This window comes from Centroberyx gerrardi, chromosome 13, assembly GCF_048128805.1.
Source record: "Centroberyx gerrardi isolate f3 chromosome 13, fCenGer3.hap1.cur.20231027, whole genome shotgun sequence".
NCBI lineage: Eukaryota > Metazoa > Chordata > Actinopteri > Beryciformes > Berycidae > Centroberyx > Centroberyx gerrardi.
In genome coordinates, this window is record NC_136009.1 from 1495381 (window position 1) to 1509852 (window position 14472).

General features: G+C 40.8%; 1 protein-coding gene across 1 annotated transcript in view; it reads right to left on the minus strand.

Moving 5' to 3' along the window:
- cul1a (cullin 1a) overlaps positions 1-14472 on the minus strand; it is a 36374-nt gene extending 21902 nt beyond the window's left edge. The window contains exons 1-9 of the mRNA XM_071925961.2: positions 14294-14472; positions 11896-12149; positions 10885-10934; positions 9472-9649; positions 7943-8110; positions 6680-6730; positions 6330-6420; positions 5051-5214; positions 4442-4604 (exon numbers count right to left, since the gene is read on the minus strand). Coding sequence (XP_071782062.1) covers positions 4442-4604; positions 5051-5214; positions 6330-6420; positions 6680-6730; positions 7943-8110; positions 9472-9649; positions 10885-10934; positions 11896-11985 — 955 coding nt within the window. The 5' untranslated portion in view covers positions 11986-12149; positions 14294-14472. The remainder of the gene's footprint in view (positions 1-4441; positions 4605-5050; positions 5215-6329; positions 6421-6679; positions 6731-7942; positions 8111-9471; positions 9650-10884; positions 10935-11895; positions 12150-14293) is intronic.

Consider the following 14472-nt stretch of genomic DNA (forward strand, 5'->3'; position numbering starts at 1 on the left):
CTTCAGCGTGAGCTAGTTAAAAAAGAGATAAATGCTATCCTTAAACGACGTGCAGAATTTTTAATACACAGAACACGGCAAAATTATTACTTTAATGGAGCCAGGCCCAGCCAATGAGCATCTATCAGACATCAACGTCATTAGAGCAAGTAATGGTTGTATTCTTTCTGATCCGACGCAGGTTAACACAACGTTCCGCAGCTTCTATGCTGACCTATATAGCTCGGAGGTCGTCCATGACAGGAGCGCATGTGATGACCTTTTGGGCAACATTCGATTGCCTAAGCTGTCAGAGGAAGATTCGTCTTCACTGAACGTTCCTATCACCATTGAAGAACTTAGGGAGGCAGCGCAGGACATGCGTAGGGGTAAATCCCCCGGTCTGGATGGTATCCCCCCAGAATTTTACACCACCTTCTGGGACAGTCTAGGCCCATTACTTTTGGACATGATTCAATTCTCACTAAATAAGGGATCATTCTCAAGAGACGTAAATATTGCCATAATTTCACTCCTGCTTAAAAAAGATAAAGACCAGACAGAATGTGCAAATTATAGGCCTCTGTCCCTCCTGAATGCTGATATCAAAATTTACGCAAAAACTCTTGCGCTCTGACTCCAACCTTTTATGACCAGACTCATTCATTGTGACCAGACTGGCTTTGTCAGATCCAGGCTGGCATCGGATAATGTCAGGAGGTTACTGCATATAATTAATGGTGCTTCCGGCTTTCCCTCTCCTGCAGCGGTGCTCTCGCTAGATGCCATGAAGGCGTTTGACCGCCTGGAGTGGCAGTACCTCTGGTCAGTGTTGGAGGTTATGGGCCTCGGGTCCATCTTCATACACATGGTTAGGTTGTTGTATGCAAACCCGACTACAATGGTATTGACGGGCAGGATTTGCTCCTCTTTATTAAACGTAGCCAGGGGCTCCAGGCAGGGCTGCCCACTAAGTCCGCTGCTCTTTGTACTATCTCTGGAACCTCTGGCCCAGACAATACGCCAGGATAATGCTATAACACCCATCACCATATCCGGGTCCCGACATCACATATCTTTGTATACGGACGACGTCCTGCTCTATGTTGACAATGTCCAACAGTCAATCCCTAACACATTGTCTGTCTTTAAAAAGTTCAGTAACATATCGGGTTATAAGATAAATTGGGCAAAGTCAGCACTTTTACCCATGAATGAACCCATGAGATGTTTAACATTGCCTTCAGTTATACCAGTGGTCAACCACTTTAAATATCTGGGTATTGAGATTTTTTCATCTCTGCAGACCATTGCTAAAACCAACTTTGAGGTCTCTCTGACTAAAGTCACCCGTGATTTTGATAGATGGACTGCGTTGCCGAACTCTCTCAGATCTCAGGTTTCAATCATTAAAATGAACGTGCTTCCCCGGATCAATTATGTTAGCTCAATGCTGCCCCTACCACCTCCACTCCGTTTTTGGGACAGACTGCAGTCAGCAATTACAAAATTTGTTTGGAGAGTAAAGCGCCCTCGTCTCAAACTATCTACAACACAGCGTGACAGATTGGCGGGGGGGGCTTTCCCTCCCTAATTTTAAGTTGTATTACTGGGCCTTCACACTCCGTCCTCTGGCCAGCTGGTACAATAACACAGTTGAGGTTGCATGGCGAGCTCTAGAGGAGCTCTTGGTACTCCCATTAAAATTGTACGAAGTGTTGTTCTCCAACACAACCGCAAGCCAATGCAAACATCGCTTTGGCCCAATAATATCTCAGCTGATTGTGGTTTGGAGGGCAGCAGCGAAAGTGTGTGGTGTGTCATCTAACTGGAATCCATGTTCTCCTATCTTTAATAATGATGGGTTGTTGATTGGCAAGCGGCCCATTAAATGAGGTAAATGTCGTCAATGGTACGACAGGGGTATTCGCAAATTTAAGCACATTTGTGGAGACAATGGCCTGCATTCTTTTGAGGATTTGTCTATTCAGTTTAATTTACAGCGTTCCACTTTTTACTTTTATTTGCAATTAAGGACTGCCATGAAGACCTACGGGGTCCCTTGGCGTGCTCTGCTTAAAGCGCATCCACTGCTCGAAGTATTATGTGGGGTTGGGGGCACAAGAGGGCTGGTCACTAAAGTCTATGGTTACATATTAGAGAAAATGTGTTTTCCCTTGTCGCTAGACTCTATTTGGCGAGCTGATATCCCTGATCTGGAGCCAGATTTTGACTGGGAGATGGTTTGGGCCAATGTAAGGCAGTCGTCCAGGTGCCCTGATCACCAATAGATCCATTTCAATTTCATCCACAGGACATATATGACTCCGCGCAAGCTTTATATTATGAAGGTCAAGGCTGACCCAAAATGCACTCTGTGTCCTGTGGGTACAATTGGTACCTTTTACCACATGATTTGGGAATGCCCGAGGGTGGCGCGGTTCTGGGAGCTGGTAGCGGATAAGCTCTCCGCTATGTTGCAGGTGACTGTGCCCCTGGCCCCGTCCGTGCTGATCTTAAATGAGCTCTCTCAACTTAACTTACAAAAATCTCAAGAGCGTGTGTTTTTGTCCGGTCTTACGGCCGCTAAAAAGATGGTGGCTACCAGATGGAAACCGCCACACGCGCTAACTCTGCAGCAGTGGGTGCTGACTTTTCTAGATGTAGTCTATCTTGAGCTGTCTACGGCGCGCATCCATGGGGCAAAGGAGGGAACCATAAGGCTTTGGACCCAAGCAGTGCAGGATCTTAAAGATCTTCTGAACTGAATGCAATGGATTTGTGTTTTTCCTTTTGGTCCTGGGGAAGAGTGGGTGGGTTTTTTCCTTATTGACCGTTCTCTTTTCTGGTTTTGTTTCTTTAGTTTGTTTTTGTTACTATGCAGACATTTTTCAGTGTACTGCCACGGGTGAATTCAGAGATATGGTGCTAGCAGCTGATTTCAATACTGAGAGTATGGCTTATCATTTTGAAATTTTGACTTAATTTATTTCTATATATATAGGCCTACCTGGGTGGCGAAGGTATGTGTGTTGGTGTGTGTGTGTGTGCGCATGTGTGTCTGTGTGTATGGATGTGTGTGTGTGTATGTGAGTATGTAGTTTATGTATGTATTTGCACATGTACATCTTTATATATACATTTTTATTTTGCCAATATTATTATTATTAGAATTGTATAATTTATTTATTTTAATTTCTATTACTACTATTTTTAATGTTATTTTTATTTGTTTATTTTTTCTAAGCTGTACTTAGTATAAAATGTCAACCTCTTTTGCACATCATATTTCTGCTATGTTATGTTTACCTTTTTAACTGATTGTATGTCTGCAGTTTTTTGTTGAAAATTAATAAAAATTTGGTCCAAAAAAAAAGTTATACTTAACGGCTACTAGTAATGTAGACTAGTCTTCTAAAATATTTAACATATTCAACAATAATGCGCTGTGATACTAAAGATTCTTTGCACAAGTTCTCAACCTCCAGTTCCTTATGAATAGAAAATCCACATTCCACACTCGCCTGGCCATGCGAGAGGAGCAATAGACCGTGGCATACTGGCCATATCAGAATAGGAGGCATTACTGGCCATGTGACTGTAAAAGTACATTGACTCTGTCACTTAAAGGTCCCATATCGTGTAAAACAGGATTTCCCTTGCATCTTTGATTATAGAGTTGGATGTGCTATCTAAACATCGCAAAAGTATCAAAACGCACGGTAGCCACCTAAATCCACACAATCCATATTAGAAAAGCAAGCCTCTAAACGAGCCGTGTGGACTTCCATAACTTTGTGGCGTCACAAAGGTTCGCTCATTATCATTTTTGTAAGAAATAATAGACTAACAAAGCATTTTTTTCAAAGCGGTTGAGCGGTTGTCATTGTTTATTACCGGAGAGTTTTCCCTACCTGTAGCTGCCTGTTCTAATGGGTTGTGGTGTCTCACATTTCACTCTTGAAACGGTTAACCAATCAGAACAGAGGGGTCGTTAATATTCATGAGCCTTAAAGACACAGCAACAGAAACAGCGCTTTCCCCTTTGTAGCAGAGGGGTTGTGTACAGTTATCAGAGATGATTTAATGCGGGATTGACTAATCAAATCCTAATCCACGTTCGTGAAACGGACAAAGCCCGAGCTCAACTGATTAGATAATTCGATCCGGCACGCGTCCAACTGGATTGTCACCCATAGGAATAAGTAAGCTAGCATAGTGTTTTTTTCAGTTTCTTTTAAATCTGATCAAGCAACTGGTGTGATTTTCATTGAGATTTTCTTAACCATTTGTCTAATTCAGATGGACGTGTCGGCGGGAGCAGATAAATTGCCCACACTGAGAGAAATCAGTGTGACTATGAAAAAATATATATATCTTTTACTTTTCGACTCAAAACTTCATGTCACCATTTTATTTGTGAAAAAAAAAATTTGAAAATGCGTATCCCTAAGACCCATACCTTCATTCTTGTCAGCGTCCAGTAGGTTCTGGAACTCAGTGTGGAAGATCTCGAGGTGTTTCTCGATGAGGACCTGCTCACACTTCCTGGCCAGCTCATCCTGAGTGGACTCATGGAGGTAAACCTGAACACGACGCTGCTCTTCTAGAAGACGGCCTTCCGCCTGGTAAGACAGAAACAACAGATGGTCCAATAGCGATTCTGACTGCTTAACCTTTTAGTACTGGACAATACCAAGGACTAATTAGGTAATTACTATGCATCTATCTACTTAACAACTAGCAGGATTTGCGGTGATGTTGCGGTGGTGACACTTCATTGTTTCCCTACATATGTGATTTTTGAGCGAGTCAAAGCTTCCCAGTTCTCTAAAACTTTTATTTGAAATTCTACAGGAATAAATGTCTCAGAAATGATGCTTGGATGCTTGTTAACTCATTAAAATCAGGAAAAAATACATGATTTGCCAGTTCAAAACTAGCAGCAGACCACTACATACAGTAGATGCAATAAGACCGTCTCACACTGTCCACAATCATAATCAGTCAGAATAGAGTGACCCATCAACCAAGTTGCTCACAGATGTGTACAAGCAGCCAGACCACCCACCTTCTTCATGTACTCGGTAACAGGGTTCTGTTGGAGGAACTCGGTACTCTCTCTGGTGTAGAAGCGCTCAGTGTCAGCCAGGAACTGGGACTCAAAGTACTCCTTGTACACAGACAGCGTGGGGCCTTTAGCAAATGCATCATCTTCATTCAGACCCAACTCCACTGGACAGGTGAAAGCGAGACAGGATTAATAAAAAAAATAATGCAATATTGACTACCGCTCCAGATCACAAGAGCAGGCAAGGAAAGGAAGGCTTCCTTGACATAGCATTCTGGTGCTGTGCAGAATCCCTGGCCCTCGAATCAAGTTGTGCATTGGAAAAAATCTTTCACTGTGCTCAAATTAAGCAAATATTACACATTGTGTCTCTTTAATTTTTCTCCTTTTCAGGTGTTGAAAAAAAGTTTTAGATCATCAGCGAAATAAATTTTGATTTAGCAGATATTTGGAAATTGAAAAACCAGATGCAATTAGATATACATGGAGAAGAAGTAGGCACGCAAGCCAAATACATTATTTTTTAATTTCATATACTTTAGTTTCTAGTGTCACAAACGACTATGATTACTCACGATTGGATCATAGACTCATATAGTATCCTAAAGGGCCTGGTTATCGGAATTTTAATCAATCCTAGAAAATGCAAAATTGTAGGAAAAACTTAACTATTTATAAATTATTTTTTCTCCATAATGTCAGATCTGCTGATCCTCACATTTAAATGCTTTCGGAGAACATTGAATTAAATGGGCCTCTAGGAATAAAAGACAGGCTCTTTTATAGAAGAATAAATGAATTGAAGAGATAAATAAACTGAATACTCAAATAGATAACACCACCAACCCCACTCTGGAAACATTACTCCAACAGGAATTGGAAATGATATACACCGAAAAAGTCAATAAAGTGGTGTGGATGGAAATGGGGTAAAAGTGTCCTTTCTCAGATTAAATGAGAGAAATCAGGCTAAAAAGATCATTACAAGATTAATGACATCTGAGAGGAGTTTAATCTTAACATCACCAAAACTTGTATGACAAGAGGAAGTAAATAATTTAAATGTTTTCACTCGGGGTTTCTGGTACAACTTCACCTACTTCCAAGGTGCATGGAGAAGGGAAAAAGGTCTAAAAAGGTCAAACCTCCTGCAACACTTGTAGTATAAAGAACAACTTTATTGTTAGACCAACGCGTTTCGGCTTGTGGCCTTCATCAGGGTCATCATGAAACACATTACAAACAACATTTGTAACATCTATTCAAACCAGTATCCTACCGTATGACTGAACCACTCCACTGATGAGCCTGGTGTTGATGGTCTCTCCATTACGCTCCTTCTCAATCAGCTTCAGTACAGCATTGGTTACCTGGACACAAAACACAAAATTCATACTCATTGAAATTATCACAACATAAAGCTCAGTTGGAAAAAAACAACAGAAACTGGATATTAATTGACAATAGAGCAAAAATAAGGCAATGATTGCTCTGATTAGACATCACAGAAAATGACTTTAATTCAGTAAAATCACTTTCCACATTTTTAACGTAGGCGTAACATAATTTTAAGTAACACAAAACAGCCATACTAGCTGTAGCAGATCTTGAGTTTTAGCGCTGACTCACCTGTTTATTCAAAGGCCTAAAAAGACACTCCCTCCATGTCACTAGAGCAAGCTGCAGGGAGAGAGAAAATTAACAAGGAGTTAAACGGGGAGAAAAGAAAATTAACAAGGAGTTAAACGGGGAGAAAAGAAAGTTAACAAGCGTTCCATAAACATTTGGTACCTGATACGGATAGAGCGCCATTTTCAGGGATTAAATTTAAAGCTGCACTAGGCAAGATTTTTAACAATTAGCTGTCTTATTAACCTAAATCATGAAACAGGGCTGGAACAGAAAGAACGTCCCACCTCCCCTCATTGACACTCCATAGATTCACCCTATTTTCCCAAATTAAATTCTGGTATCAGTATGGACACCGGTGGAAAATCTTCACACAGAGAGTGAAGACTGGAAAATGTTTTATGAGCATCTTTAAAAGAAAAAGTAAAATACAAGCAGCGCTGGGCGATATGGCTGAAAATGTCATGATAATTGTTCAGTCGCAACTATTTGAAGTTGTGTTTAACTGCAGTGCGAGTGTTACTGTGTTGAAAGGAGATGTTTTAATCACTTTTGGGTTCAATGGTTGGAGAGTGGTTGGAGATATTGTGGAGTTATTGCGCTGTGTGAGTGTATTAGACAGCAGCTCTCCCGGGTAACTGAAGCTACATCAAGCCCTACAGTGAAGTAAGTGCTGAAATTTTGAACACAATCAATAGTCATGATGGTATAAACTAGGACAATAAGGCCCAAGTTGAAAATAACTTTCAAGGATGAGGAACTTTGCTATGGTCATCATCAAAAGTTATTGAGCTGGTTGTGTTTAGAAATGTAGAAAAATTTCATCGAGATAATTATCGATATCATTTTATCGCCCAGCACTAAATACAAGTTATCAAGATACCCCAAAGGACGGTGGAATTTCTGATGAAGTTACCTCTGGCTGCCATTTGGGGCCGCCAACTTGAAAATTGCATAGTGCAGCTTTAGATTCTGCAAAATCTAATGGAAAGAGCTTACAGGTAAGGAACTTGTTTCTCCTGAATTGCACCTTCCACTTAAGTGCTATAGTGCCCACATTTTAGCAATCAGGTAATTTTGTAAATGCCAGAAATCATTGCCAAGACATATTATTAATCTAAAAGAAATCTGTCCAAAACAAAAAAAGAAAATGAGACAAGAAAGAAAAACATAAGCAAAGTGAAATGAAATAAAGGGTAAAAGGAAAGAACACAAAGAAAAAGAGAGAAAGAGAAGAGGAGGAATAAGAAATTGTCATTTCACCGAGTAGATTTCGTAGATGCCCTTGCGTCCCTCATCACATTCCCGGCGGACCCAGTGGCGGTTGAGGTAGGCACAGATCCCGTTCAGGACCTTGCTGGAGAAACGATAGTCCTCCCACTGCTGGGTGTAGAACTTCAACACCCCCTCGTCCATCAGGTCCTCCCCATCCTGACCAGGGAGGAGGAGGCAAAGGGAGGGAAGAAAAAGTAGGATTGGGTGGAGGGATAGAGAGAGCAGTGGAGATGGACGAAGAGAAGGAATGGGTTGGGTGTGGTGTGATAGAGGGATGGAAGTTTGTAAGTAGGCAAAATATTATCAATTCTGAAGGGACCCATGACAATAACTTAAATGAATTCTGAGTAACAAATGAGAAAAATTGTAAACAAATATTTACCAGTGTTAACACAGGTTTGAACATTAGCATATTAGATTTTTACAATTTTACACCCTCACAGAAATGTGTTTTCCATAGTACTAGAATATAGCAATAAAAACAGATTGGGTCACTTGTACTGAGCACTGTTGGTAACCAACCTGCCACTTTAAAGGAAAATTCCACCCTCAGATACTCTTACATTGTTACGTTCAATGCATTCCATGGGTTATTTTGTGATGAAATGTTGTAATTTATTTTTTTGCAGTACCCACTTTTCCTCAACCTGCATGATCTACTTCTACTCCAGTTAGTGGTTTCCTACATTCTCCAGAATGCCTTTTAACAACCTCCAGAGAACATGCCTGAACTTGTTCCATTCAACTGTGGGTGACAGAGCAATGGCGATGGCAAGAAAGTGAGGTTTTCCAGTCGAGAAAAATCTATAGCCACACCCCGTACTCAAAACACAACATGACTTGTGGCTACATTGCCTTATGGTCTATTGAGGTTACTGTCAGTGGAGAAATCAGTATCTCTACCTCTGCTATGATGGATTTCTCCCTGTATGATTTTAAACGTCAGTACAAAATGGCAGCTCTAGAAAGAAGCCCTTGCTCTTTGATTCTGAGGGACTGACACCAAAACATGATGTTTACTCTTGATGTTTTAGATAGCTCACATATTTTCTTCTCTTAAACTCTATTGTAGCTGCACTGAAAATATCTTGACTTGACGTCATATCTATGTTTGGCCAGTTATCCACAGCAATGTGAAAAATACACCATCCAAAAACAAAAAGGGGCCTAGAAATGCAAGGTACATCACGAACAATAGTTGTATTTTTAGATGCGAAGCAACTCATGGACCTGCAAAGTAAATCACTTACTCACATCCTCACAGTTAGCCTATCTGGCCCCTAGTGCCCGTTAGGAGCCATGGTAATGTCTACAGACAACACACTGAGCAGGATCATTCAGTGGCCTCCTCTCCGCAATACAGCTGAACTGTGTGGGGTGCTTCGGATCTATGACACTGTGTGTATTTGTTAAACAATGTTTAAGTGTTTGAGGGTGGATTTTTCCTTTAATCTTTCTCTACAAACTACCCAAAGAATTACTCCCACAGCCACACTGCCGTTCTCCTTTATTTTTACCTTGAGCAGGTTGATAAGGTAGGACTTGAGAAACTCCTTCAGCCTCTTGTAGAGCTCCAAGCCAACAAACTGGGCCCCACCAGGGGTGGGGGATTTCTTAGAAGGCTTGGATGGCGGGGGTCCGCCCCCCCGTGATTGGTTAGATTGGTGAACACTGGTACAGTAGTTATAGACATGTCTGGGTGGACATTGGGTAAAGGCTAACAAACAGAAGCAGGGGAAATTAACTGCAGCCACAAGGATCTCGGTAATAAGACACAGCAGAAATAAAGCCAAGAATGTTTGTTACCATCTATGGCCTCGTTCATTTAAGCCATTTAGGTTGAAAGTGGAAGATTTCTCATCTCAGTCACACTTCTTGATCAAATTAAGCACCACAGTTACTATCCCAGCCAACTGTTCAACATTACTGTGCATTCGCACTGCGAGCACGATCGACAAGTCAGAAGTGCTTTCATTTCCTATAGAGCTGAGCGGCCAGAGCAGCTCGGCTGATGTGTGGACGGTCAGCAAGCTTGTTGGTGCAGAAAAGTTGGATGAACTTTTTGCGACCATCCGCTATCAATAGCTGATCAGATTTCCACACTTGTTTCTCTACCGATATGATTTTGTCTCATAAACAATAGTTCGCCTGGAAAAGGCAACATGGACAAGAAGCTGATTCTCGCAGTTTGTGTTGGTTTTTACAGTTTTGGTTGGTTTTGGTACAGTTGGTTTTTGAGAAATAGCATATTTTAATTGGCCCTCCCTTTAAGAGTTTTCACTCAAATTTTCATTCACACATAGGGGTTCATTCATAAAACTTACCGGCAGGTTTAGCGTGACGTTAGGGGCAGATACCGTCACGGTAGGGTGTTTTCTCATTCATAAACGTGAAATACCAGGACGTTATCAGCGTGAACATTTTCCCCGAACTCCTACCCATTTTGATCATTTGCATTTTGTGAAAGCAATACATAAAAGCACACCTGCCGCAAAAAATTCCACCTGCTCTGGCCAGATGGTATATTGTAAAAATACATGTTTGCCCATCAAAATAAATTGAAAATATTTTTTAAAAAATCCCTCGTTCTGACATGTCTATGCGGCACACAGGCGTGGACAAGGTGTTAAATATGTAAAGCTTAATTAACATGTTACATCTTAACCAGCGCTAATGTGGCTCCATTACGGTATTCACAGCTGTGGTAAATTTATGAATTACTGGGTTGCAGATTTGGCGCGCCACTATTCTGTTCCGCTATTCTGAATTTTATGAATGAGCCTCTTAAACTTGTACAAAAGCTTGTACTTAAGCCAGTAACACAACAGGACACCAAGGACACAACAGAACACAGGACTCCTTTTTGCTTTTTCTTTTTCATTTTTCATTTTCTTTTTTACTTTCTTCCTAGTCAGATGTTGAAAGGATACGTGTAGAGTTCCATGTAGCGTGACTTCGCCATGCTTTGTCTGGTATAGACCTAGTTCAAGAAAAAAAATTAAAGAGTTACTAAACCATGCTACTGAAATTGCCGTCTAATACTTCTAATCTTTGGTGCCAGGTGATGTCACCTTTTATAGAGTACAATAGGTGGTGAGGGAGAAAACTTGCATATTGTAGCTGTACAGAATGAATAAATGGATGAATGAATGATTAAAAATCATACATCTGAATAAAACCATAACACACACCACTTACTATGAATTGCAGGTCAGACATAGCAATTTTCACTCAAAAATACTTACCCTTCACAAAAAAAGAGTCTGTCTAATGTGGCCCTCTTAGAAAAAATATCCAAACAAAATTTTAGCACTGAAACTTGCCCTAGGACATAGCTCGAACAGCCTCAAGATGTCACTCAATTTGCATTTAATTGCATCAAGCACAAATTCGGTCGCAAACCATTCAACACTGACTTGTGTGTGACCCATTAAAAACTTGACCACATACCATGGCTTCGTTCTTCATTTGTCCTACAGCACAAGCATTCTTCTCTGTCAAAAAATAACTTTTTAACCTCCCCTGCCAAGGACTGGTAAACTAAAATAATTTACCTGCCCAGAATAATTGCTGCCAGCCAAAATAATAAATATGTCACCCTACCCATTTTCAATGCTACTCCTTGTGTAGAATCAGGTACTGTGTTCATTTAAAACTTTCACACTCACTTATAGAATGGATCAAGTCTGTAATTCATCATGATGTGCACAGAATTCAAATTACAAGAGAGAATCTTGAAGCTTACCACTTGTTGCCTCAAGGTATGTGGTCAAGATTTTCTCCAAGGTTTTGAAAAGGTTGAATTTGGACTCAAGATGCAAGTGAATGCAAACGAATGACAGAAACATCTAGAGGTCTTTGGGCTACCTAGGAACAAAACTGGAATTGACCCAGGGATGAACATCAAACCAAAGCCAACATGACATCACCAGTACACAAACCTGCTGTATTCCTGCCCTCAGGTCATCCCAGATCTGGTCCAAGCCAATCTGCTTCAGCCCATGGGGGTTCTGGCTCCTGTTGGATGACATGATGGCTGCCCTTTCCACTCAGTCCGCTTTACAATGTCTTGGAATGAGGCTCTGAAACCTCAGTCCTCCATAGAAGGAGTAGGGGGGTAAAGATGAAAGCTTAGGGGTTCTTGGATTACCCCCCAAGTTCAAGTGGTGATCAGGGGTCCCCTCTGCCTACAGACCTATGGTGAATACAGAAACATACTGTAATACATCAGAATCCACTTTAAAGGTCCCATATTATTTGGTTTTCATGATGTTGTTTTCAAATATGCTATGACTCAGGATAGGAATAGTGTTCATGTTGTTTTGTAAATAAATGTAGTTTAGGTAAAAGTGGAATTGAGTTAGTTAAAGCCGGAATAAGCGATTTTCTAACCACTAGAAGGTGACAGAAACCGCAACACGTTTGTAAATAAAGCACAGCAAAACTACTGCTCTACAGAGGCCCCTAAGGACAAACCTAGCAAAGCACCGTCCATAACGGCTAGCCTAGTAGCTAAGCTAACCGTACCTACGGACGCCTGCCAGGCGTTTCTCCCGCTGAAGGTTACATGTCCCACAATGACAAGTGAAGAGGTAGGTAGCAAGTTTACTAGTTTAACAAGTTTACTCGCTCGCTTCATCGATTCCACCATTGCGAGAAGTTTTTTCAGGAATGGGAGGGGGTGAAGGCCACTTTTAAACAGCGAGGGAGGAGACAAGCTAGTTTTAAAAAAATTAAAAACTACTGAATGGAGGAGCCTCGTTTCAGAGCGGAATTTGACAACAAGCTTTAGAAAAGAGGTGAAAACAGGAACACAGCTGGCCCGCGTGTGTGGATATTGGTTTATATCATTATGTCTCAAAGAAATCTCTACATAGCACACGTTAGTTTCAGGATTGGTTGCTGCAAGCTCCATCCATATTGGACCAATTTTTGGGGATTCCTCTCACAGGTCTTTGGCCAACCTTTTGGCCCATCTCCTTTGACAGCACTTTTTGGCATAGCTCCAAAGGAAATCAAACTTCCCAGACACCAATTAATTGCTATTGCCTTTGTCTCTTTGATCGCTAGGCGGCTGGTCTTACTGAAGTAGAGGGATGAGGCACCACACTCATATGCACATTGGATCAGAGACCTAATGCAATTCTTGCAACTGGAAAATATATTTGCTGTAAGAGGCTCTACCTGGCAGCCGTTCCTCTCTTGTAGATAGATAGATAGATAGATAGATAGATAGATACATACATACATACATAAGAACTTTATTAATCCCAGAGGGAAATTCAACTGATATTATGTTGAGAAATTAGAACTAGACCCTACCACGTAATTACCATGGTTTATGTATGCAAACAGATCTTGGAAGTTGAACTGTTTCAGTGATGAACTTACACAAATAAATTTCTTTTGGAATATGAACTGCTTATTTTATTCATTCAATTACACATCGTTTCCCTTCCCCTTTCTGTATGTTTTTACTTGCCCTTTTATTGCGTGTGGGTGTAGGTCAGGGGTGTCCTCTTTGTTTTGTGGTTTGGGTGACATAATTTGGCATAGTTGTATAGACTATCAGTATGTGATTGTAATAATTTTGAAAAAGAGAAATAAAGTGTTACAAAAAAATCAACAGAGAAGAGCATCCAATCCCCACTTATTTAGCTGCTGTAGATTCAACCTATTTGCCAAAATGCTTATTTCCTGCATTCCCTTGCTGGTTTACATCACTGTAGATCGTTTTCCAGTGCTTTCATCACGTTATGAGATAATTAGTATTTATCCTTCGTCTTGGTTCTCAATGTAAATATTTTGAAGCAAACTTTCTCTAAATATTATAAGCTACTCCCAGTAAAGTAGAGGCCAGCTATTTTGAGCTGCAATTGTGTAAAATCTAGCTTTAATTTACGTTTAATTTCACAGACAATAGCTGCTTCTAGTAACCTTCTTTGCTCGTAGAAATTTCAATGCTACTGACAGTAACTAGTTAACGTTAAAATTTCCCAGCATGCTAAAGCAAGCAACCAGATTATCTCCAGTATGGGTTGGTAGTTTGAAAACCATCAACTAAACTCAGTCTAACAGACAGACAAGGCCTGCCAACAGCGATACTACTGTTGCTCTCTGACAGCTAGCTTATCAATAGCTAGCGCTGTGACGGCCTGCCATCAGCTCCATGTTAGATGGCACATATGTGAATTCACGTTAAGATTGTTTTGCTTTTATAGAACCAGCACTTTAGTTAGCCAGGTAGCTGGCAACGACGTACTAAGCTGGTTAAACTAACGCTAACGTTAACTGGATGACGACATTAGCAGGCAGGCTAATAGGTTAGCTCTCTCTTACCATGGTGGGAGTTCTTCCTCCTTCAGCTCTCCGGATAAAACAAACCAGGATAAACAACAGAATTGCGGTAATGTTTTAAACGAACAAGTTGAACAATTTATTTTAAAACCCAGCGCCCATTGGCAGGTTAATTCTACTCTGTCACTGCCACAACAAAGCTGGAAAGATGCACTTCCCAG